The sequence below is a fragment of the Hemiscyllium ocellatum genome, chromosome 25 (assembly GCF_020745735.1).
Source record: "Hemiscyllium ocellatum isolate sHemOce1 chromosome 25, sHemOce1.pat.X.cur, whole genome shotgun sequence".
Taxonomy (NCBI): domain Eukaryota; kingdom Metazoa; phylum Chordata; class Chondrichthyes; order Orectolobiformes; family Hemiscylliidae; genus Hemiscyllium; species Hemiscyllium ocellatum.
Genome location: NC_083425.1, coordinates 15,754,980 through 15,779,708, shown reverse-complemented (window position 1 = coordinate 15,779,708; position 24,729 = coordinate 15,754,980). Strand labels below are relative to the sequence as shown.

Genomic DNA, 24,729 nt, shown 5'->3' with positions numbered 1-24,729 from the left:
ATCCATCACAGCGAGACAGTCACAGATCTGTTACCATGGGCAATAAAACATACTTTCTGCTGTGAGGAATAGTTGCCCAGACAGAATCCAGAAAGAATTAACAGTATCTCTTCCTCCAACGAGGTAACAAGTACAAGAGATTAGGTACTGGTGGAATTGATCAAAGCGAACAAAAACCACCAATATATATGTTTATTTAAAATCAGACTAAAGAAATTGCCCATTTTTGTCTGAGATTTGCACAACCATAAATTTAACAGAATGGTTTATAATTTTTTTAAAAAATACATTATATGCAATCCATTCCACCAGTTAACATCTAATTGTCAACTTTTAGAAGACAGAGCAGTACAGGCCCTTTGGCCCTCAATGTTGGGCTGGCCTTTTAATCCTACTGTAAGATCAGACTAACTTACACACCCTTCACTGTACTATCTTCCATGTGCCTCTCCAATCGTTGCTTAAAGTCCCAAATGTATCTGACTTGACTCCCACTGCTGACAGTGCATTCCACACACCCACCACTCTGTGTAAAGCATCTACCTCTGACATCTCCCCCAAATCTGCCTTCAATCATCCTAAAATGATGCACCCTCGTGATAGACATTTCCTCCATGGGAGAAAGTCTCTGGCTATCCATTCTATCTATGCCTCTCAACATCTTCTACACCTCTATCAAGTCACCTCCCATTCTTCTTCACGCCAATGAAAAAAGCCCTAATCCCTCAACCTTTCTTCATTAAACATGCCCTCCAGTCCAGGCAGCATCCTGGTAAATCTCCTCTGCACCCTCTCTAAAGCTTCCACAACTTTCCTACAATGAGGCAACACAATATTCCAAGTGTGATCTAACCTGGGCTCTGTAGAACTTTTGACTCAATCTCCAATCTGAGGCTTCCACTGCATCTACTTTTCTGGGTACACAATTCAAAATCACCAACTGCAGCCTGGGCTGAAGGAAGGAGGAAACAGTATCAAAGGGACACATTCTATCGAAAGGACAGGTAGATGGGCAAAGGTGATGGGGTTGCCTTGTTAGCAAGAAATGAAATTAAATCAACAACAAGAAGTGATATAGAGTCAGGAGGTGCAGAATCTGTGGGTAGAGTTCAGGAACCCAAAGGGAGAGAAGAACCTCACGGGAGTTGTTTACAAGCCTCCCAGCAGTAGTTAGGATGGGTGAAGAAAATAAAATCAGGAGATAGTAAAAGGCAACAAAGGCATGATTAAAATAATTACAGGGATGTCAATATGCAGGTGGACTGGGAAAATCAGGTTGGTAGCAGGTTGCAAGGAAAGGAATTTGTGGAACGCGTACAAGATGTATTTTTGGAGTACCTTGTGGTATAGCCCACTAGGGAACAGGTCATTTAAGATTTGGCGATATGCAATGAGTTTGACCTGATTAGGGAGCTTATGGTGAAAGAACCCCATGGGGTCGGTAACCGTTATATCATTGATTTAAACCTGCAGTTTGACAGGGAGAAACTGGAATCAAATGTAATGGTATTATATTTGAATAAAGGTAACAAAGACATGAGGAAGGAGCTGACCAGAGTTCATTAGAAGGGGTGCCTCGCAAGGAAGACAGTGGAGCAGCAGTGGCTCGAGTTTCTGGGGATGCACAGCAGAAGTTCATCCCAAGGAAGATGAAATATACTAAAGGGAGGATAAGATATTCATGGCTGACAAGGAAAGTCAGGGATAGCATAAAAGCAAGAGAAAAAGCATACAGCATAGTGAAGATTAGTGGCAAGTCAGAAGATTGGGAAGCCATTAAAAACCAGCACTGGATAACTAAATAAAAAGCAATAATGAGGGAGAAGATCAAGTATGATAACAAGCTAGCTTGTAATATAGAGAAAGATTGTGAGGGTTTATTTTTCAGACATCTGAAAGGTAAGAGGGGCCTGGGTGGACACTGGACAACTGTAAACAAGGCTGCAGAAATAATAAGAGGGAACAAAGAAATGGCAAAGGACACAAATAGGCACTTTGCATCAGTTTTCACAGCAGCATACCAGAACTTCAAGAGAGTCAGGGGCAGAGCCAAGTGTAGTGGCCATCATTAAGGAGAATGGGCTGGGGAAGGTGAAAGGGTTGAATGTGGACAAATCACTCAGATCAGACATATTACTCCCAGACTTCTGACGGAAATAGCAGAGGATTGTATAGGGCAGTCATGGGGGTTTTCAGGATTCACTAGTGACATGGAGGATTGGAGAGGACTGAAAGATGGCTAATTTAACAGTCCTGTTTAAGGAGGGAGGGAGGCAAAAGACAGGATATTATAGACTGGCTAGCCTAACCTCGATCATTGGTAAGATTTGACAGTCCAGCATGAAGGACGGTATTGTGGAGTAGACACCTGACAAATCTGTTAGAATTCTTTATGAAGGTGCTGAAAATGTGTTGCTGGAAAAGCGCAGCAAGTCAGGCAGCATCCAAGGAACAGGAGAATCGACGTTTTGGGCATAAGCCCTTCTTCAGGGCTTATGCCCGAAACATCGATTCTCCTGTTCCTTGGATGCTGCCTGACCTGCTGCGCTTTTCCAGCAACACATTTTCAGCTCTGACCTCCAGCATCTGCAGTCCTCACTTTCTCCTTTCTCCTTCTTTATGAAGGTAACAAGCATGTAAGACAAAGGAGAACTAGTGGACATGATCTATTTGGATTTGCAGAAGGCCTCTGCCAAGGTGCTGAACAAGAGGCTGCTAAAGAAGAGCCCATGGTATGAGTGGCAAAGTACTGGCATAGATAGAGGATTAGCTAGTACTGGAAAAAGGCAGAGTGGGGATAAAGGGATCTTTTTCAGGATGGCACACAGCGAATGGTGGAGTTCCACAGGAGTTTGTATTGGAAGCACAACTATTCATGCCGGACATTAATGATCTGGATGAAGGATTTGAGGGCATTGTTGCTAAGCTTGCAGATGACAAAAAGATAGGTGGACGGAAAGGGAGTGTTGAGAAAGTGGGGAGGCTGCAGAAGGACTTGGACAGGTTAGCAGAATGGACAAACTAGTGACAGATGGAATACAATGTGACAAAAGGTAAGACTATGCACTTTGAGAGTAGAAGTATATGCTATTTTCTAAATAGCAAAACGTTTCAGATATCTGAACCACAAAGGGACTTAGGGGTCCTCACTCAGGATTCTCTCAAGGTAAACACAGTTCAATTGGATGTTAGGAAGGCAAATGCAATATTAGCATTCATTTAAGAGGGCTAGAGTACAACAGCAGAAATGAAATGTTGAAGCTGCATATGGCTCTGGGCAGACCACATTAGGAATACTGCAAGCAGTTTTGGGCCCCATACCTCAAAAAGGATGCGCTGGCCTCGGCCGGTGTCCAGTAAAGGTTTACAAGAATGATCCAGGGGATGAAGAGCTTGTTGTACGAGCTTGAGGATGTTGGATCTGTACTCAATGGCATTTAGAAGGATGAGGGAGGGGATCTGATTGGAACTTTCAGAATGAGAGGCCTGAATAGAGTGGGCTTAGAGAAATATTTCCAATAGTATGAGAAACTAGAACCCGGAGGGCTCAACTTCACAGCGAAGGAACAATCCTTTAGAACTGAGGCAAGGAAGAATTTCTTCAGCTAGACAGTAGTTAACCTATGGTGCTCATTGCTGCAGAGGACTGTGGAGGCTAAGTCATCACGTGTATTTAAGACAGAGATCAATAGGTTCTTAATTAGTAAGGAGATCAAGGGTTACACGGAGAAGGCAGGAGAACGAAGTTGAGAAAGCTATCAAACACGATTGAAGGATGGAGCAGATTTGATGGACCGAATAGCCTCATTCTGCTCCTACATCTTATGGTGTTAAGTAAACAATGCAACCCCAGAGAAGTGGTGCAACAAATGATAGAAACCTCCTAGAGTGCAGAGCTGCAACTACTTCTTTATCCCAACTTTAACTGAGTCCTGCAACCAACTCAAAAGTGGAGCTCGCCCAGAAAGACACAAAGGACAAGGCGATTGAATATCAGTAGAACAGGACTAAACTGGAGTGGGGGTGGGGGGGGGGGGGGGGGGTGGGGGGGAGAATCAGAGCACAACTGCTGACTGAAGTACACACACTGCTTTTCTGCGCCAGTCTTTCTAAACGTTGGTTACCTTTTTGAGCAAAAATTTGAAAATCTCAATTCAAGTATAAAAGCAAAAACACTATCAAAAAAAAAGCAAAAGTAGTCACTTACCTTTGATACGGTAACATTCCAAATCCTGTAAGCACTAGTGCTCTGTTGCAACAGCTGATCCTTTACTTCCTGCCACTTGGCCTGTGCTGGTTTCACTTCTTGTACCTTAGCCTTGCCCAGCTTCTTGACAGGACGGGGTTCACGTACAAGCAGATCATTACTACTTGACCTGCCCCTAATACACTGCTTTAAGTGAGGGCAGAGCTCTCCTATAGATTGACATAACCGTGCCATGAAAAGAACAGCATTGAGATTGCAATCATTCGGAGAGAATGTGCAATTTTGTAATCTTTCTTCTGCAGTTTTAAGCTCCGCTTTCACACAGTCCAGGATATATTGTACACAAGAAAGGCAATGTGCCCGTAGCATTTCTTCGACTTTAGCTGTATCAGCATACCTATCAAATGCTGAACTCTGTAGCTGCGAGGGTGAGTGGTCATTCAAATTGTCCTTAATGGTAGAAGCATCTGGTGGAAGGTACATGATTAAATCATCCAATTTAACTTTTAATTTGGAGTCAAGTGCAGAACAGAAACTTTGAACGCAAAGTGTGAGAGCTTGGGCCTTCATGGAGAGTCCACTCTTTACAAACTGGCTACGATTTGCGATGCTGACCCAGGCAGTGTCCGATAAAAGGTCATTACTGCTCTCTGACCAAAGAAATGCAGTAACATTATACTCAAACTCAATAGGTTTATTAGGAAGAGCACTGGAGTTCTTAACGTGAAGATCCTGCAGAGCTGAAACTAAGAGCTGCTTGGAACTGTTTGAGATGGATTCCAGACCTTCTTTTGTCAACGCCTATAAAAAAGAAAGGGTTTCATTATATGTCTAGTAGAACCAAGATTATCAATACCACTCATGACCTGTTTGTTAATACGCTATATTTAAATATAAAATTTAACAAACTAAGTTACAGTATTCCTCGATTTTGATCTCACTTGGCACTAAGCATTTTTATAATAATTTTAAACAAACTTACACATTTAGGCCTTACGTGAATACCAAACCAAAGAAGGATGATATTGCAGCAGCCACCTAAAGTCTGATAAAGATGTAGGTTTCACAAGTGATCTTCACAGAAGACAGAAAGTTAAAGAGACAGAATTTAAACAGATTTCCAGGTTACGGGACTTGGATGTGGCAGACACAGGTACTGCTGACAAGACAATGGCAGGGGGTTCATAAAACAGCAGTTCCTGAAGAAGAGTACCTGAGAAAGACAGAGGTTGGAGGAGAGTTTCAACATTAAAGGAGAGGGAAAAAAAGTGATTGGGTAGTGTCAGCCCATGCATGAAAGTTTAGCACAAGGAAAAGAATTTTAAATTTGAGCCTTGAAAGGACTGGAAGCCAAGTTAGATTAGTGCAGACAGAGGTGAGGGAAGAGCAAGCCCCGGTGCAAAAGATGCAATCAGCAGAGTTACAGATGAAGTAAATTTTATACAAGGGAAGTTATAATGGGTGGGTGGGAAAACTTTGCAATAGGAGGTTGGAATTTGGGGATTGGAAGGAAGAGACTTGGCTGCATTCAGCAGTGGATGGGTTGAAACAGAAATGGTCAATGTTAGAGTTGTGGATGCACTTGTTAGTCATCACGAAGAGGATTCAAGACTGGAAGCACAGCCTAATCTCAAGTATGACACCAATGCTACAAACAATCTGGATAAGCCTAAGAAAGTGACATTGCAGAAATAAAGATAACGAGTGTTGCCCCCATTTTAAATCCTAAGTAGGTTTGTTCATTAACTTCAGAACATTTGAAGAGCAGTCCCTTGATGATTTAGATACCTAACATCTTTGTTATGCTAAATAAGGCAGCACAGTGGCACTGTTGCCTCACAGCACCAGGGAGGATCGATGCAGACCTGAATGGCTGATCTGTACTGTCTTAAATCCACAGATCAAAACATACATTTATCACGTGCCAACAAAGCACGTGAGTGAGTTGGACAGTGAAAATACAGTAACATTATTACAAAATAATAGCAGCCAGACATTAAAGCCCATTGAGTCTGCATCGACATTCCATAGGATCATGACTGACCCTCCAACTCAACCTCAACGGCATACTTCCACTCTCCCCATAATCCGATACCTTTACTGGCTAGAAATCTTTTTCTTAAATTCAGTGACTTGGCCTTCAAAACCTTGTGGTAAAGAATTTCTCAGGCTCTTCTGTATGTAACACTGAATGGCATATCTAGTAACTTGAGACAGCGATCCCTTGTTCTAGGCCTGCTCAGACAGAGACTATCCAGCACTGACAAGATTTTATAAATTTTGATGAGATCTTCTCCCATTCTTCTGAATTTCAGTGAACACAGGCAGTCAATATAATTTCTGCTCAGACTCGATTTGAGAAAGAACCTAAACCCCTAAAAAGCACAACGATAGCTTGCATTTGATAGGAGACATCTTGAATATTACCTACCTGTAACCTGTCAAGGAACAGCTGCTGAAGGAAGTCATCCCAGAAGGAGAAAGGCTTCTCCAATAGCCGGTAGCACACAGTTTCCCAGTTCTGACTTATTGATTCACTAGTTAGAAGTTCCCACACTGCATCGCGAATTCCAGCAAGACCCTTTAGACTTTTCACATAGATCAGAAGGTTCCCAATTCCCATCTTTATATCATCCTTACACCTTTATACATTAAAAAAAATGAAAGTTTAGATCAGGCTTAGAAAGTTAATTGCACATAAATATTATTAACCATAGCATATAGAACAAACATTTTGTTTCTAAAATCTACCTTCTGTTTGCATGATCTTAATTTATGTAATTCTGTTAACAACTGGCATTTGAAACTGCAATACTGATATCCTCCACTCTGGTTTGCTGTGTCTTTGCAATTTATAAATTTGCTTACCCACACAAGACATTTTGTACACCATTTCATCACAGTCAATGTTTGTTTAAACGTTGTTTTCGTAGGAAAAAACCTTGCAGAAAACAACAAAATATTGAAATGAATGTAACAAAACTAAGAAATTGAAGATATGCATGGCATATTTCTTGGACTATAAAATACATAATGCATGTGCATTGTCTGTAATGTTGATTATTTGAGTGCGTTTGTATGTCATGGGGTTGGTTCGCTCAGTTTGAGGGACTACTGGTTTGCAACATAGAGTGACTCCAGCACACCGGTTTAATTGCAATACCTGCTGAGGATACTATGAAAGTCTCACTTTTTCAAGCTCTCCCCTTGCCTGAGGTGTGGCAACCTTCAGGTTAAATCATCACCACTCACCTGCCACTTAGAAGTCCTTTGGTTTAGAGCTATGGCAACTTTACGTACTTTCTCATTGTTACAGCAATTTCATTTGTAATTTGATATGGGCAAATGTAACAAATTTGATTTTTCTTCAAGTTAATTTCAACATGATTTTTTTTAGAAAGTACTGTTTTATTGTCCTTTATCTTCTGTAGAAGAACTTAACATCAGTGAATGGCAACATTTTTCTATATTGACTATCATAATGCAAAAGCTTGAACTAAGATTGCTCTGTGCAGCAAAATTCTAAACTCCTTACCATTCCATTATCAACTTGTACATACACCAGTTTATATTTACATATAACACCAATGTCACAGAAATTTGTAATAATTAAAGTAAGGTTCTTATCCAAGATGTGTGCGAAAGCAGATAGCAAGAACCAGCTAAGCAGGTCATTAATTACTAGTGTCAGATTGTAACAAAGTGTATCTGTAAATAAAATTATCCAATCAACTTTCATGCTGTGTACATTTCTCTCTTACAACAGCTTTAGTTTACATGAGTTTGTTTCAATGGCAATACACTTCATATTATGTGTCAGATGTCATCGGGTCAAGTTAGATAAAAGGACAATATTGTGTGCATCAAATGGACCTTGAGGGGAGAAAAGTCTCAGTTTTCAATTTGAATGTACTCCATATGTGTGTCATATCAATCCAGTGAAATGAGCTAAACGCCAATTTCCTTTCATAAATAAATGCAGTTCAATCTTGGATCATATTCAGAACCAAATATAGTTTACCTCCACTTGGAGAAACTAGCACATAAAAGGGGAAATGGGAATGAAGTAAATAGGAAAAAGTAAAAACATCCTAATAGCCTTACTTTCAGATTGAAAAAAATCTACGTGCTCTTTCGATTTACTTTTACGTTTACTTTAATTTACAATTAATATACAAATGTTTTTTTTCTAATCCTACTAGTTTTCTGCTCTTTAGTGTTCGATAACATGCAAATAAAATTCACTAGCTTACATGCTGATCCATTGCTGAAGTGTGTCTCTCAAGTAGTCATGATTTATTGGATGAGCAAGAGTCCGCAGGGATGGCTGAAAATCCACTATAGACGGTGGTAAGTATTTGAACCACATCTCGGATTTCATCTCTTCTTTCAACACGGTGATTCCTTTATCTATAAAGGTGAAAGACAAAGTTATGTCTTATTGCCTGTGAATACAACCAAAGATTCTCACCAATATTTCCAAATGCCCAGTGAAGCTAAGAGCAATGACTTTGATCTCAGAAAACTGCATTTAAGACTACTGCTCTCACACAGCAGTGACTTTTGACATGACAGAATCCAATGCTATTGCTAGAATGCTTTTTTTAATAAATATTTTTATTGAAAACTTTAACATCTTTCACAAAACATTTATGTAGCAAAAACACCATTAAAACAGAAAAAAGATAGTACTGTGTTATGGCTTTGTTGTACTATTGTTAATGAACTACTTACTATTCTACCAGAACAACCATATCGGCTTAAACTAAACTACAAACATATTAAATAAATACTAACTTAAACTAAATTCAAATAACTTAAAATTAAATAATATCTCACTACTTTATTCTGTCTCACTCATCACAGCTTCACTGAGGCTCCCGTCGCCAGGCACACCATCTATAGTACCCGTATTCTTTTTCCACCCAGTCTCTTCCTCCAGGCCCCATGGGCACCCATACTGATTCCCACAGCTATGCCACTGCCCTAATTAATATTGCTGATAAGACAGCTTTAATATAATTTACAAAGGGCTGCCATGTCTTGTAAAACTGTTCCGTTTGGTGGTGCACCATATTTGTTAGTCGTCTTGGGGAAGATGCTCCATCACCAGCCTAAGCCACTCTATAAGACCTGGTCCTTTTTCTGCGTCCAATTCACTCTTGCACAATTCTTTCTTGAACAATGGGTAAGAACGTTACACAATCTGTTCCAGTGTTCCCCCAGAGGGGGCAAATCTGGCAACTCCATAAGAAGAATTAGCAGATCCACGTTAATTTCAATCCCCAGGATGTCCTTCAGCTCCCTTACTATAGCACTCCAGTATCTCTGGATCTTACAACATAACCAGGAGCAGTGTGTGAGAGTGCCTATACTAGTTTGGGACACTGCGGTGACACTCCTCTCTTGCGCCATGTGAGGCCTGTGTAAGACTTTCAATTACATGGCCTGTGCTCTGTTACATACTGAGATTTTCTTTACATTCCCTCTGATGTCTTCCCATACCTCCAATGAAATATCCTCTCCTAACTCTTCACTCCATGTCCAACACAGTCCTTCCATGACCCCCAGGGCGCAACCTTTCTGTAAATGATATAAAGTACTGAGTGAAAGAGCACCCGTACACTGGAGCACTCTTTTTTTTTCCTTCACATCTGATGTGTAACACTGAACAAGGAGCATGGTCTTCCTCTGAATATAATTCCTTATCTGGAAATATCAAAAAAGGTTCCTATTAGACAATCCATATTTCTGACTTAAGTAAATGACATGAGGACTTCCCCCTTGAATAAGTCTCCCAGACAGAGGATTCCCTTATTCTCCCACGCCTTAAGGCTGGAGTCCTTTGCCCCACGTTTAAACCCTTGGGCTCCCATCAAGTCTTAGACCAATTGCCCTCGTCTTGCCTCATTATCCTCCAGGCTTTCACTACATTCAAAATAATTGGACTTTTACACTGCTGCGTCACGGATTTCATCTCGTCCATGACTAATAAATTAAGTAAAAGACATCTCAACTGCGGGCTTCAACATCAAGCCAAATCGACTCCAAAATACCCTGTACTCAGTCACCAACAGGGCACTAATTTGGTATTTCTTCAAATCCGGAAGATCCCCCCCACCCTACGAAAGCTGCAATTTAGTGAATTATTTAGAGGACGTCTGTGGCATGAAATAAAGGATGCTAGCCAACCATTGAGCCTCGGTAACACTTGTCTCGGTAACAACAACAGGAACATTTTCATGGGGTGTGGCAGTCAAGGAAGAACATTCATTTTAATCAGGGTATTCGGCCCTGATTAACTGCTCCCACCGCTGCAAATCCTGTTTTCTCCTCTCTGGTAGTTTTACACAGTTAGCTTAATACAGCTGGTGGAAGAAGGGGATAATTAAAATTCCCAGATACAAAAAAAACCTTTTGACAACCATCTAAACGGGAATTGCATTCCATCCTTCAGATTAGGCACCTCCACTAATCCCCCTACCGACATGGCTTCCAATTTTATAAAATTGATCCTGTAAGCCAAGAAACCACCACATGAATTAATTGTTTGAACCAGTCAAGGAACAGACTTCTCCTGATTGGTGTCCTTTTATTTTTGGCCATCGGCATATAGGGTGATCTTATGCTCCCCTATTCCCACCTGTGGTGCTACTATTGCAGGATTCCATCTCGATAGCTTCGGCTAACGATTCAATCGCCAAGGTAAACAACAGCGGTGATAAAGGACACCCCAGTCGAGTATCTCTTCCAATATTAAAAGTTATTTGGCTTAATACCGTTTGTAATGACTGTTACCTTAGGATCATTATATAGTACAGCTACTCATCTGGTAAAGGATTCCCCCCAAAACAAAGCGCTCTAGGACCTCAAATAGATACGGCCATTCTTTCCAATCAAACGCCTTTTCTGTGTCTAGGGAGACCAAACCCAGAAACAATCTTTGCTGGCATACCTGTACTGTGTTCAGTATTCTCCTGATATTGTTGGAGGAGCTGCAGCTCTTACCAAAACCCATCTGATCTCCTTTTACAATATGGGGCAGGACGATGTCCAACCTCATAGCTAGCATCTTGGATAGAATTTTAAAATCTACATTCAACAGCAAAATTAGTCTGTATGAAGCACGTTGTTCGGGGTCATTCCCCTTTTTTAAAACAAGGGAGATATTAGCCTCCGTAAGAGAGGGCAGCAGACAATCCTGTGTATAACAATAGTAGAATAAGAAGTGGCTCCATGAACATGTGTATGAATTCCTTATAGAATTCAATTGGGAATCCATCTGGCCCTGGTGCCTTATTGCTTCCTGCATTTCCTGTATCATTAGAGGCGCATTCAAAAGCGTGTTCAACCCCCTCCAACCGATATAACTCTAAAGTATTCCCTAATCCTAACTTTGATCTTCTTAAATTCACAGGTAATCGCACCAGCCTTCTCCCTAACAGATGTAATAGATTGAGAAGCTTTTTTCCCTCCTAGTCAAATAAGCCAAATATCTACCAGGCTTATCTACAAATTCAAACAATCTTTGTTTGGCAAAGGAGACCTCTCTTTTTAGCCTCATGTGTGCAATGAGTCGAAAGAAGTTCGGAGAGCTGTGACCCGCTGCAGCTTAACCAATGACAGCCCATTATAATATTTTCTCAGCTATCTTCAGCCAGGCCTCCAGCATCCGTTGCAGCTCCTCCCTCTACCTCTTTCTAGTCGCCGAATATGAAACAATCAGGCCTCATAAGTAAGCCGTAGTGGCCTCCCAAAATATGGCCAGAATACTAGGTTCACCTGAGTTGATATCCCACAAGGTCCTGAACTCTCTTGTAATATACTCAACAAATTTGTTACCCCCCTAACAAAAATGGATCCACGTGCCAGTGATGCGCACCCATTCCACTACCCTCAATTTTAACATCTATATACACTGGCGCATGATCCAAAACTGGCATGCAAAATTGGGAATATACCTATGTTCTGTCCAAACCATCAGTTGGCATAAAAAACATGTCAATTCGTGTAAGGAACTTGTATGGGTTAGAATAGAACATGAAGTCTTTTCCATTAAGGTGGAGGTACCTCCACACATCCACTAGTCCCGGCTCGTCACACATGTCCACCATGTTAGGATGCATGGGTGTACCTGCCAGGCGCAGGTACCCTGTCGATCTCTGGATCTATTAGGCGATTAAAATCTTCTATAATCGTACAGCATATCCCAAGATTCATTAATTTAGCCACTGCGATTAGAAATTTAAGAGGGTGTGCTGAGAAACAATATACATTCAAAACGCCATACTCATCTCCTTGTATTAGGGCTTTAAGAATGATAAACTGTCCATGTTCATCCTTAATCTGCTCCGTTACCTGGAAAGGGAGGTTCCTTCTTATCAGTACTCTACTCCTCTACTCTTAGGGCTGAAGGATGAGAAAAGTACTGTCGTAACGCCGGTGCTGCAGTTTCAGATGTTCCTTATCAGTTAGATGCAGCAGGGCAACGTCCACTCTTTCCTTCCTAAGGTTTGATAAGATCCGCTTTGGTTTAATAGGAGAATGGCTCCCCTTTATATTCCAGGTGCATCATCTGAACAAATCACTAGCTGTGGTCATCTAGGGCAGACTGTTATTTCCAGGAGGAAGGAGCTGATCTGAGATGTGGCGAGCGACAAAGATATTAACACTGAGATCTAACAACCATTCCTATAAAAACAACTACAACTAAAATAAAGCATTACATTTAACTGAAGCAAACACCCAAATAATCCCAAATTCGCATGAGATCTTCCCCCTCACTATCATCTTAACTCCCTCTAGCTGAGGCCGTGCCCTAGCCCCAGGCAATTCACAAATGAAGAAAACCTGTTACTTAAATTCTGAAAGCTAACAATGGGTGCCCACCCAACTCACCTTAACCACAGATATAGCCACCCCCAATACAAAATCAAAAGGACAACAGTAAAAAAAAAGAACCCTCGATAATACCCAACCAACCGATATCTAAAATAATTCAAATTTTACATTTTTTTACAACAAAACTGTATATAGAAAACCAATAACTACAAAAAAGGTAAGAGAGAAGTTTAACAAAAAAAGGAGACAATAAAAAAACCAATACCATTGTCCACAACGATGCCCCCTCCTCTCCCACCCCGAATCAAGTCCTTCAATTCAAAGACTTCACAAAGCCTCTTCTGCAGAGTCAAAGTTATATATCGTTCCCCCATTGGGCGAAACGCAACACGGCCGGATACATCAAGGAGTATTGAATGTCAGGTCCCTTAATTTTTTCTTGACATCATCAAATGTCCTTCTCTTCTTAATTAGAACTGCTGAAAAGTCTTGAAAAAAGCATTACCTTGGAGCCTTTGTACATGAAAGCTTGTGAATTCCTTCCCAGTCTTCTTGCTGTTTCAATTATTAATTGTTTTTCTTTATAATACACAAACGGCACTAGACCATGCGGGGGCGTGGGTCCGGCCCGGACCTGTGCATTGCAATCCGATGGGCCCACTCCACGCTTAACCAGGCCCAACTCCAATTCTAACTCCAGGAACTTCGGGAGCCACCCCTGCAAAATGCCGACGCGGTCCTCGCCTTCCGGGAAACCCACGATCCGTTAGTTTTTCCTTTTCTGTTTATTTTCCAGGTCATCAACTTGATCCTGAAGGACCCGAATCTAGTCTTCCAACGTTTGGATTCTTCCTCTCCAGACCTCTGCTACGGTCTCAAATGCCGCAGTCCTCTCCTCCAGTGCCTCCATTCTTCAATCCAGCAGCTGGATTTCCTATTCATGCTTTTTTAACATGGTAGATAGTGGCTCAACTGCTGCTCGAATCCACTCTCAAGTTTGGCAAACACCTAGAGTAATCGCTGTCCTGTTGGATCTAACGGGGCTGCCCCGGGAGTTTCAGCACTGGCTGCAGACACCCCTGAACTCCTTTAGGCCCCTTTCCTTTATTCAACTTCATCCTGGCCCTTATGGTGTCCCACACGATTTCAGCAACTCCAAATAGTCAGCAAGTTTAAATTAAGACATTTTCCCCCTTGGGTAGTTGCTAAGGGGGTGAGTGCGTGTGGTGCGTGTGTGTATAAACGTTCACCTTACCCAGGGGTATGGCACAGAGCTCAGCACAGCAGACCACTCAGACTGCTGCCATCTTGGATCTGTTTTTTTTTAAAAATGTAGCAAGATCACAGTTTCAAATTATACTGCAGACACTTCTAAATTCTGATGTACTCATGAGCACAAACTCAATCTGAAGTTTCCTCACTTTGCATGAGATACTAGAATTCGAGGGATAGAAGCAATCACTTTTTCATGTAAATTGAGACAGAAACAAGACAAGTGGATTACAAGAGGCACAATGCCAGAATGCAACCCATGTAAAGATGATTTTATTTTATTGGCATGCAGACTAAAAAATAAAGTAAAAGGCACTGCCTTAAATCAAGAGAAACTTGGAAGTTGGTGCAGTCTTTAAAATGAGTTCATTGGAACTCATTGAGAGTTACACCATCAATGTTGCCTTATTCAAGCAGTGTTGGGCAGTAGTGGTGGTGGAAGAGGAGGAGGAGGAGGAGGAGGCGAGATGAGAAGAACACTTGATGCATCAGTTGTGCGTGTTCTTTCATTTAGGGTAGTCTTTCCCCAGAGACAGTCCTTTGATGTTTTAATTGACTTGTCATTGCACACTGAGCAACGTGATTCATTCCTGGATAGTGGTTACAACCTTTACATGGACATTAGAGCAGAATCATCTAGCCTGCAAAGAGAAAACACCACAATCTTTCTCTCCCTTTCCTGTGTGGAGATGTGACAGATAATCTCTCAGTAGCTGTTCTCACACACCATTCCCCCTGTAAGTGTTCTCTATACAAATTGTCAATTGAAAGAAAGAAAAGGGGACAAGCTTTCTGAAAGAGGCAAATTCTCAAACAGTGCAAGACAGCATCAGTGTGCAAACAATCTCATCTCATTAACAAATTACTGAGAACTAACAGAAAGAAGCAAAAAACAATTCACGTGGTCCAAATTGGAGCCAGCAAACTGGTTCTCCTTGATTGTTTCCCACCCTTAATATTTGTCTTGTCTCTTTGTGAGTCTGCATGTCAGTGTTATTTTTAAAAAGTGGGAGAGTTTAACTTCTTAAGTTGTGTTAGCATGTTGCTTTTCTGCCATTAGTTAAAAACAGAGAATTAGAGATATGCCAAATGAGGCAAATCTGTGGTTTAATCAAGTTTTCACATTTGGGACATTCCAGAATTGATGGGCCTTGACTTCCAATGCACTACTCCATTGAGTTGTGACACCTGTCTTAAGCAATGATCCACAGGCACGCTTTTTCATAAAGAGAGTGTTAGATTGTAATGAGGAGCTACAATCAAATTCATATTTCTCTTTCCAAGGACAAATAATACAACTCACTTTCATCCTCACATCTACCAATCTGCCAAGATCAACTAATTCAGCTTAGAACATGATCCAGCCAGTATAATTCATTCGACTCAATGTTACATATACGTCTACTTCACTGGGAAAACATTCATACACATTATTTGGCCAGACAGCTAAACACATTGAGGGAAATTTCCATTAAAAGAAGCACTCTTCAATATTATTTAAACATGTAAAGAGTTGTCGTGTAGTATAAAGCCGAACAGCGAATGCTGCTCACCACTCTCAAACCAGAATTTATTTCATTTGTCATTAACTTATGACAGTTGTCTTTTCATTAAGACAACAAATATAAAAGTTCTGGAATAATTTTTGTGAACATTTTACAAGCTCGTAATAGCAGCCAACATCAATAAACCCATACATACCTGCTGGAGACTCACTTGTGATGGATGCCAAAGTAGTGAAGAGAAGGCCACAAGTCAGTTTGGTGTCTGGCACCTTTCCTTCAGTTGACGTATAAAACACAGCTTGAGCCTGATACAACGTGGTGGCTAACAGTTCAACCAGTGAGCATACCTGTGCTTTAATACCAGCACCTAAAGACATTGGAAAAAATTCACTTGGGCACATTTCAAAACATGAATTAGCTTTTGAATCCTTAAGCGCACCAGTGAGATACAACAGACTCCTCAATGCATTAGAATCAAATAACTGGTTACTGTATAATTAATTTTCATTACAGGTTTCCATTTTAACTTTTATAAAGACTAGATTCAAGCACTTCCTCCTTTTTCTCCAAAAATTAGGTCTCAGCTTGGTGCTCACCATGGTGTGGTTGGTTAAGTAACTGCTGAATTGCTGATTTCCTAGCTAAAAGAAAATCAGCGAGAGCTTGGCGCGGTGAACTATCTTCCAGTAGCATTATGGCACACAGAGCTTCTGCAATAGCTTGATCTGATATTGCTCGACCCTTCAGGAGTGTTTTACTCTCTTGTAAAATAGATGCTCTGGTGGGGGAAAATAAAATCAAACATATTTAGAAACTTCACAACTTTTTTTTTAATTTCACAGATCATTAATGCCAGGCCTCAAGCAGATATTTCAACCTTCATGACTTGTTGAAAAAAATCAAGATCTAATTCTCCCAATAAAGACAAAGAGCTGAATAATTAAGAGCAGTAAAAGGTAAATACCTGTAGTAAGCCTGGATTCAAATCCCACCTGCTCCAGAGGTGTGTCATAGCACATCTGAACAGGTTGCCACAAGAGCCCAAATACTTTAACCATAGAGGTGATGTCCCTACCTGAGTCAGGAGACCGGGGTTCAAATCCCACCTGCTCCAGAGGTGTGTAATAACATCTCTAACAGGCTGATTAGAAAATATCTAACAATGAGAATGTAGGCTCTTGTGGTACAGTAGGGAAGTGTCCCAAAGTCTGGGCCAAGAGGCCCCAGATTCAAGCCCTGTCTGCTCCAGATGTACTGTAACCTCCAAGAACTGGGTGAATAGAAAGTATCTAAGAATGAGAACACGCATGCTTCTGTTTATCCAAAGAACCTGATAGAATTTAAGTTATTTATGTACAATTGGAGTAATTTATTCCATGATTTGGCATCAAAACAAATAGTTATAGCTGTTAGCCCCAGTATAATTGTTGCATATAGACTGAGTATTTACAGTATAACTATATTCCTGGATTCTGTTATTTTTCCATTCAGGAGGTGGTGATGGTGTAATGGTATTTCCAATGGACTAGTAACCCATAGCCCCATCTTAATAATAGGGGGACACGGAATAAACATGGCAAATGATGAAATTTGATTTCAATTAATAATTCTCGAATCATAAAAACTAGAATAATGGTAATCAGAAACCCTCATCTTTAAACTCATTTAATTCATTCATGTTCTTTCAGGAAGGAAAATCTGCTATCCTCACCTGGTCTGGCCTACAGGTGACTTCAGAGCCATAATCACATGTTTGATTCTCTAGTGCCTTCTGAAATCATTGAGCAAGTCACACTGTTTAAAGGCAATCGATCAAATGGCAGTCTTGCCAGTAGCACACACATTCCATGAAAGAAAAAAAGCCTGGGAAATCTTAAACAAAAATGTCAGAAGGCTAGGAAATGAGTGCAGGCACACCGATTAAGAGCTATTTCTGTGGAAACTTGGAGCAAACCTCAAGCTTAGGCTAGTTCTTTAGAAAAATACCTGGCACTTTCAATCAAGTGTTTTGAGGCTAGCTGGACCCAAAGAATTGAAGAAAAGAAAACTTTCTGGACAATTATTCACTGAGTGTGGCTGAAAGGTTTTTTCTTCCACCCAACTATAAAATCCAGCAATAAATCAGATCATTTCCACCAAGATAAATAATTCTTTACTGAGGAACTGAGAACCATAGAGGAATAAACCAGAGTTGTACATTCTGCTGTAAAACATTATGCTAGTTCATTTTCAAATCAGAAGTAAAATCTTAGATCCAAGGTTGGCTAGGTTTCCCAACATCCTGAAAGCATGCAAAGTATCTGGCATATCTGACCGACATCCATGCAGTAACCAAGTTTACCAAGCATGACGTTTGGCTGTAATACAAAAAGGAATATCCCAAACTGCTACCTCTGGCTGGTACCCCATCGATCACTCAGCAGAACCAATATAAAGTCAAATCTGAGCTCAGAATCGCTAGATCCTATCGCATGGAGAAAAGCACTACATCTTCTCAAACAGGTTACAGCTGGGCTCTGTCTTACAGTCTTGATTTCTTGTAGAGTTGGCAAATAAGCATAATGCTTCAGTAAATGTGGATGACCAAGGAGATGGAAAAACCTTGATGACTTTTTAATGTAAAATTATGACAGTCGGCAGGAAAAGTGTCACATGACGGAGTAGTTGGTAATAACACCAAGAGGAACAAAATGGTATAGGGCCTTTAGTGTGATCAACATATGCAAAGGTAGTATTGTATTGTTTTCAATTACAAGTATACAAATATTACAAGTATATTTAGAAATTAGCAGTGGAAAAATTAATGTTAAATAATAGTTGAGAACTATGATAACATTGCACACCTGTCCACAAAAGTACCTGCTCTTTTCAGTGGCAAATATTAAATGCTTGATAATGTTTGATAAGGAGTCTGAAATAAAATCATTCCAGCTGAAAAATGACGCTGTGACTTAAGTTAGCCATCAAAGAAAAAGCTCAATATTTGAGACATTGAGTCACAGAGTTTTTACAGCAGGAAGAAAACCCTTTGGCTCATCATGTCCACACCAGACATTAGGCATCTATCTATTCTAATTTCATGTCTAACATTTGGCCCAAAGCCTACTGTGTAATGCTATTTCAAGTATTTATTTAAATAGATTTAAACTTCTTAATGGCACATACCACTACCACTCTGTTAGGCAGGAAGTTCCACATACCCAATAACTTCTTGATGAAAACAAATCACCTCCAAACCTCCTGCTCCTTACCTTTAAAATATGGCCCCTGTTATTTACCCCTCGAAAGGGAAATATTTCACCCCATTTGCACCCCTCAGTACTTTGTGTACCTCAACCAGGTACCCTCCTCAGCCTTGTGTAATTGAAGGAAAACAACCCCTCTATGCTTTCTTCATAGCTGAATCACTTTAGGCCAAGGATCTCCTTTGCATGCGCTCACGTGCAATCATATCCTTCCTTTAGTGTAGCAACCAGAACTTTATTCCAGTTGTAGCCGAACTGTTTATCTGTCGCTCCAACCAAATCTCTTTGCTCTTGTATTCAATACCTTTACTAATAAAGGTTAGGAAACCAATGTTTTCTTTACCACCTGTCCTCTTGTGACCCAAGAATCGATGGACGTGCACACCAAGATCCCTCTCATCCTTGGTACTTTAAAAAGATCTTATAAAACGTACATTGTCCTACCTCGTTAGTCCTTCCAAAATGCATCATCTCACATCTTCCACCATTAAATCTCATTTGCCACTGTTCAGCCCATCTGACTAGCCCATCTGACTAGCCCATCTGACTAGCCCATCTGACTAGCCCATCTGACTAGCCCATCTGACTAGCCCATCTGACTAGCCCATCTGACTAGCCCATCTGACTAGCCCATCTGACTAGCCCATCTATATCATCAAGTAATCTAAGGCTTTCCTCCTCGCCTTTCACCACAACATTAATTTTTTACACACCATAAATGCAAGAGACCCTGCACTGAACAGACACAAAAACACCCTTCAACTACCACCTTCTGCTTCCTTTCACTAAATCAATTTTAAATTCAATTACCAAAATCACCATGGACTCTTAGTTCCCCAACCAGCCTGCTTATGAAATCTTACTAACATCTACAGTAATGGCTTAATGATTGCCACTGCAGCGTCACAGTGCCAGACACCCAGGTTCGATTTCAGCTTGAGTGACTGTGCGAAATTTGCATATTCTCACCCTCTACACATAGATTTCTTCTGGGTTCTCTGATTTCCTCCCAGAGTCTAAAGGTGTACAGTTTAGGTCGACTGGCCATGCTAAATTTCCCTCTACTTTCCAGGGATGTGAAGGTTCGGTGGATTAGCCACTGTAAATGTAGAGTTACAGGGAGACAGTGGGAGGGACTGGGTCTGAGTGGTCAGTGTGGAATCCAAGAGCCAAAAAGCCTCTTTCTACAGAATAGATATTCTATGGAACCATGTCAACTACAGTACTGTCAACTACACACCCAATTTCTTTCTTGAAAAAAAATCACCCAAAATGACAAAATCATGATCTCCAACTGGAGATTAATTCGGTCTCTCAGAACTATTTTCCCCCCAATAGCTCCCTTATCACTGATGTTAGACCCAGTGGTCTGGCCTCATTGTTTACTGGTTTATTTCTTCTTGAGTAATGGTACCACTCCTGTGGCCCAGGAGGATTTGAAAATTAATGGCTGAGCCCCCGAAATCTCCTTCCTTACCTCTCACAGCAGCCAAGCATACATCTCGTCCAAAACTATTGCAGACCGACCCTGCAATATCTGCCATAAATTTTTTCTTTGACAAAGGGTCAGTTAGACTCGAAAAGTCAGCTCTATTCTCTCCTTACAGATGCTGCCAGACCTGCTGAGATTTTCCAGCCTTTTCTCTTTTGGTTTCAGATTCCAGCATCCGCAGTAATTTGTTTTTATAAACCTTTTCTTCCTTATCCAATCCTGTACATCCCCTGACATCCAAGGTCCTCTGAAGTTATTGATCCCACCCTTCACCTTTTTGGGAACATGTTGATCCTGCAGTCTAACTATTACTTTACAGAATGACTTCCACTAACCTGATGTGGAATTTCCTTCAAATAGCTGCTCCCAATCCACTCTGACCAGGTGCTGGCTTAGCATACTAAAGCTGGCCTTCCCCAGTTCGGAACATTTCTGGTCCAGCTTTACCATTATCTCTAATTAGCTTAAATCTTATTAATTTCTGTGAAAGTAACTGTAATGCACCCCCACTGACATATCTACCACTTGCCCAGCTTCATTACCAAAAAGTAGGTTCAGCACATTCCCCCCCACCCAAAAAAAATGTCGTGACTCAAGACATGTTTAACAATTGAAAGTCAAACACTCTCCTTTGAGATCATAACAAGAGCTCAATTACATCAGATTTGCTTGTAGTTCTTCAATTTGTATTCACAAATATATTCCAGACACAAAACTACATTTCCATTTCTCTACAAATTAAATACTAGCAAATAATCACATCTCCTGTTTTATGAAAGCTTTGTTTATGCCAGGACTGCAACTCTGCCTCTTGATCAATGAAGTTCAAGCTCAGAGTTTCTCACTATTTCTCAATACGATCATTGGAACTAAATGTTCACCTGTGGGAAATGTTGGAACTGGAAAGCTTGCTGTCATACCTCTAAATATTCCCTTATCTTCTGTTATGTTATGCCATAATGAGCTTTTTTCATTTATCAAACCTGATTTTAAAATCATGATAATCTATAAAGGGAAACAATTTCACTCGTGTCGAGCCAAAATTGGAAACCATGTGTAAAGCTCAGCCACAAGCACTCTTACTCAAGTCACCAAAATTGATTTTAAACATAAATTGATACAGAAATTGTTACTTATGACTAACCTGAAATGACCTGCTGCTGCTACTTGTCGAACAAGGATGGGAAAGCGGGCCAGGACAGGACTGTAGTAGGAACCAGAGGAGTCCAAATGAAGGATACAATGGATGTGGCAACACAGCAGATACATTTGAGCAGCATGGAGATATTGCGATGATTCTAACGCACTCCAAATTTTTTCAGGCATATTTAGAAGGAGCTTGATCTGTGCTGCCATACTGTAGAATTTCTCCTGAGATTGTTGCTGTGCCTGAAGTAGAAATATAAAATCACTCTGTATTTTACATCACTGGTGCTCACACCTCAGTAACATAGATTAAAGATCAAGTCAGACAGGATCAGAAGACCTTTATCATTAGAAATGTTGACTGATCTTTTTCTTATTCTTGCTTTTAACCAGATTTCATCCACCATCAGAACATCCCCTGCAATCACATTTCATCAAAGTTTGATACTCCTTATGTCTCAAGGTGCTATCGCTGCTCTACCTCCTTTCCCAGTCCTAGAGATATGCTGTCCTCAACAGAACTAATTATGATGATGAAATCAGTTTTAATTTGCCAGAGTTTTCTCCAATTAAATACAATCAAATGGACGCAGGTCTTTATACCTCCAGACATGACACATACCTCTTTGGTCTGAAGTCCATCCTTTCCACAAGGTTTACTAATGAACTCAAAGAAAGCAATATTGATGACCTAATTCATAAGCAAACTTCAAATCGTATAGAATACAATGCAAGATGGCTCCCTAACTAGATGTTTACTTCTAGGTCTCTCTCTTTTGCAATTTGGTTCTGTCAACACCCCCATTTGTTGAAGTCGAACATCTGACCCCATTATAATCGCTCCCATAAAAAGTACATAATATGTTTCTGCATTTCTGCTGCAAGCTCATGCCACCTGGTTTTAAAACCATCATCCTTGCCTCCATTGTTTCTAGACTCAAATATTTCAAAACTTTCTTTGTTAGTTTTCCATTCAACCCATAAATTAACTTCAACCCAGCTACTGCGTAGCCTTTCCAGGTTTAAATGCTTCCATGGCCTCACTACTTTCAAACTCTTACACTTTCTAGCTCTTCAGGCAACACCTCTTCCTTCGATGACAGTTCCACACATGCCTTGATCTTCTCTCCGATCTTCTATTGTTGTCTCTGTCTTCAGCCCCTACCTAAGCAATACAATGGAAATCTGCTCATAAATATTTCCATTTCTTTAGCAAAGTGTATTCTTAACACTTTTAGTACAGAATCTATTTATTAAAAAATTACATTGCTTGAAATTTTCTACGTTAGAGATGTCATATAAATACAAGCTTGTGTACTGTCAACATTTTCCATTTGAAACATCATTTTTCTCTGCCAATAGCAGCTGCTCAAATCCACATCAATATTTGTGAGATCACTCAAATCAACTTTGTGAAACCTTTCAGGATGATTTACCACAAATTCAAACTCAGCCAAAGACTGCTATCCACATTCTAATTCACACTAACTCTCAAGCATTTATGTCATTTATGTCAGCATTCTTTATATAAATAATCTAAATATCCCTGAACTCCACTCTCATTGATATGTCTTACTGACTTTCCAAAATATCCCAACTGGAGGGATATGGGCCGGGTGCTGGCAGGTGGGACTAGTTTGGGTTGGGATATCTGGTCGGCATGGACAGGTTGGATGGAAGCATCTGTTTCCATGCTGTACATCTCAATGACTCTACCTGATGCATTGCCAAAGAAATTAGTTTAAGTTACTTTCTCTGACAACTAATAGCAAGTATTGATGTTATACCCCATACAAACAATTATAAGCTTAGCACTGTTTTAGATAACTTTTTTTTAAATAAACAAAACCATGGAGAAAATAAATAGTAGCAAGAGTAAGCCTGACAAATCCTTGAGCTTGCTCCAACCTACAACAAAATTATTTTATTTTTGATCTCATTATCATTCTCCCACTCTATTTCCTACCTCTCAACTCCCCAAGCATCTAAAATTATACTTAATAAACAAAAGTCCATCAGCTCTCTGGGGTAGGGATTTCCAAAAGTTCACAACCCTTTTGATTCCAGATATGACCTGTTGGCAGTCCAAAGCGATCGGGCCCTACTCTTGACACTGTGTCCCCAAAGTATTGACTTTGAAAGCCTGAAACGAACTCTGCCCATCTCCTCTGAGTGATGCAGCTGGACCAGCAAAGCAGTTTGTCTTCACTTCAGATTTCTAGCCTCCGCAGCGTTTTGCCTTTAGCTCTTAATTTCTGCAGCCAGGGCTGAGGCAAGAGGGGAAAGAGCCCCAGGGCCTAAACTCCAACGAGGGGAAACCAGCTGCTGGAAGGTGTTGGCACTGTTGCAGGAATAGCTTTGTCCCCTGTTGTGGAGGTTGTTCCTCTGGGTACTGTGCAGAGGCGAGGCGAGGCACACACACCTGACTGCGCTTGGCTGGGAGAGCAGGAGGTGCCCTGCCGGGCCCGGATGGTTTGATGCGGGCGCAGTACTCGTACATGTCCCGCACCGAGCTGACCACCTTCTCGGAGCACAGCCTCATGTCGGTGATGGTGTCGGCCGCCTCGATCAGGTCGCGGTACCTCTCGCCCACCATCTGGCGCAGCTCCTCCTTCTTGTGCTCGATCTCAGCGCGGACCCTCCGCTCCACCTGCCGGATCTCCTCGGTGCCGTAGCGCTCGAACAGGGAGCCGGGGTCCTGGATGTCGCTCACCCGCAGGTTCCTGGCGGCCACCGCCATGGTACCTCCCTCACCCCTCCCAGGGGACAAGTGAAGGTGGCACACTCCCTCCTACGCCAAGAGCCGTCGCCAGGCCCAAACCTAGGCCTCAAGCTGTCGAGCCTACCGCTTGGAAAACCTCGAGCCGCGGCTCTGTCCCTCCAGAGCAGCGCTACCCGTAAACAGACGTGGCCCTCCCGGAGGGCAATACTGCGCAAGCGCCGGAGGGCGGCGCAAACCACCAAACACCCCCAGCGCATGCGCGTCAGTCCGGGAGAGCGAACGCATGCGTATTCAGATCA

General features: G+C 41.2%; 1 protein-coding gene across 1 annotated transcript in view; it reads right to left on the bottom strand.

The window, feature by feature from the left end:
• Positions 1-24,643, bottom strand: part of cog1 (component of oligomeric golgi complex 1) — a 42,578-nt gene extending 17,935 nt beyond the window's left edge. The window contains exons 1-7 of the mRNA XM_060844863.1: positions 24,131-24,643; positions 21,707-21,951; positions 16,422-16,603; positions 16,022-16,192; positions 8,461-8,617; positions 6,639-6,849; positions 4,208-5,008 (exon numbers count right to left, since the gene is read on the bottom strand). Of these exons, the coding sequence (XP_060700846.1) occupies positions 4,208-5,008; positions 6,639-6,849; positions 8,461-8,617; positions 16,022-16,192; positions 16,422-16,603; positions 21,707-21,951; positions 24,131-24,448 (2,085 nt within the window). The 5' untranslated portion in view covers positions 24,449-24,643. The remainder of the gene's footprint in view (positions 1-4,207; positions 5,009-6,638; positions 6,850-8,460; positions 8,618-16,021; positions 16,193-16,421; positions 16,604-21,706; positions 21,952-24,130) is intronic.
• Positions 24,644-24,729: the final 86 nt, after the last annotated feature.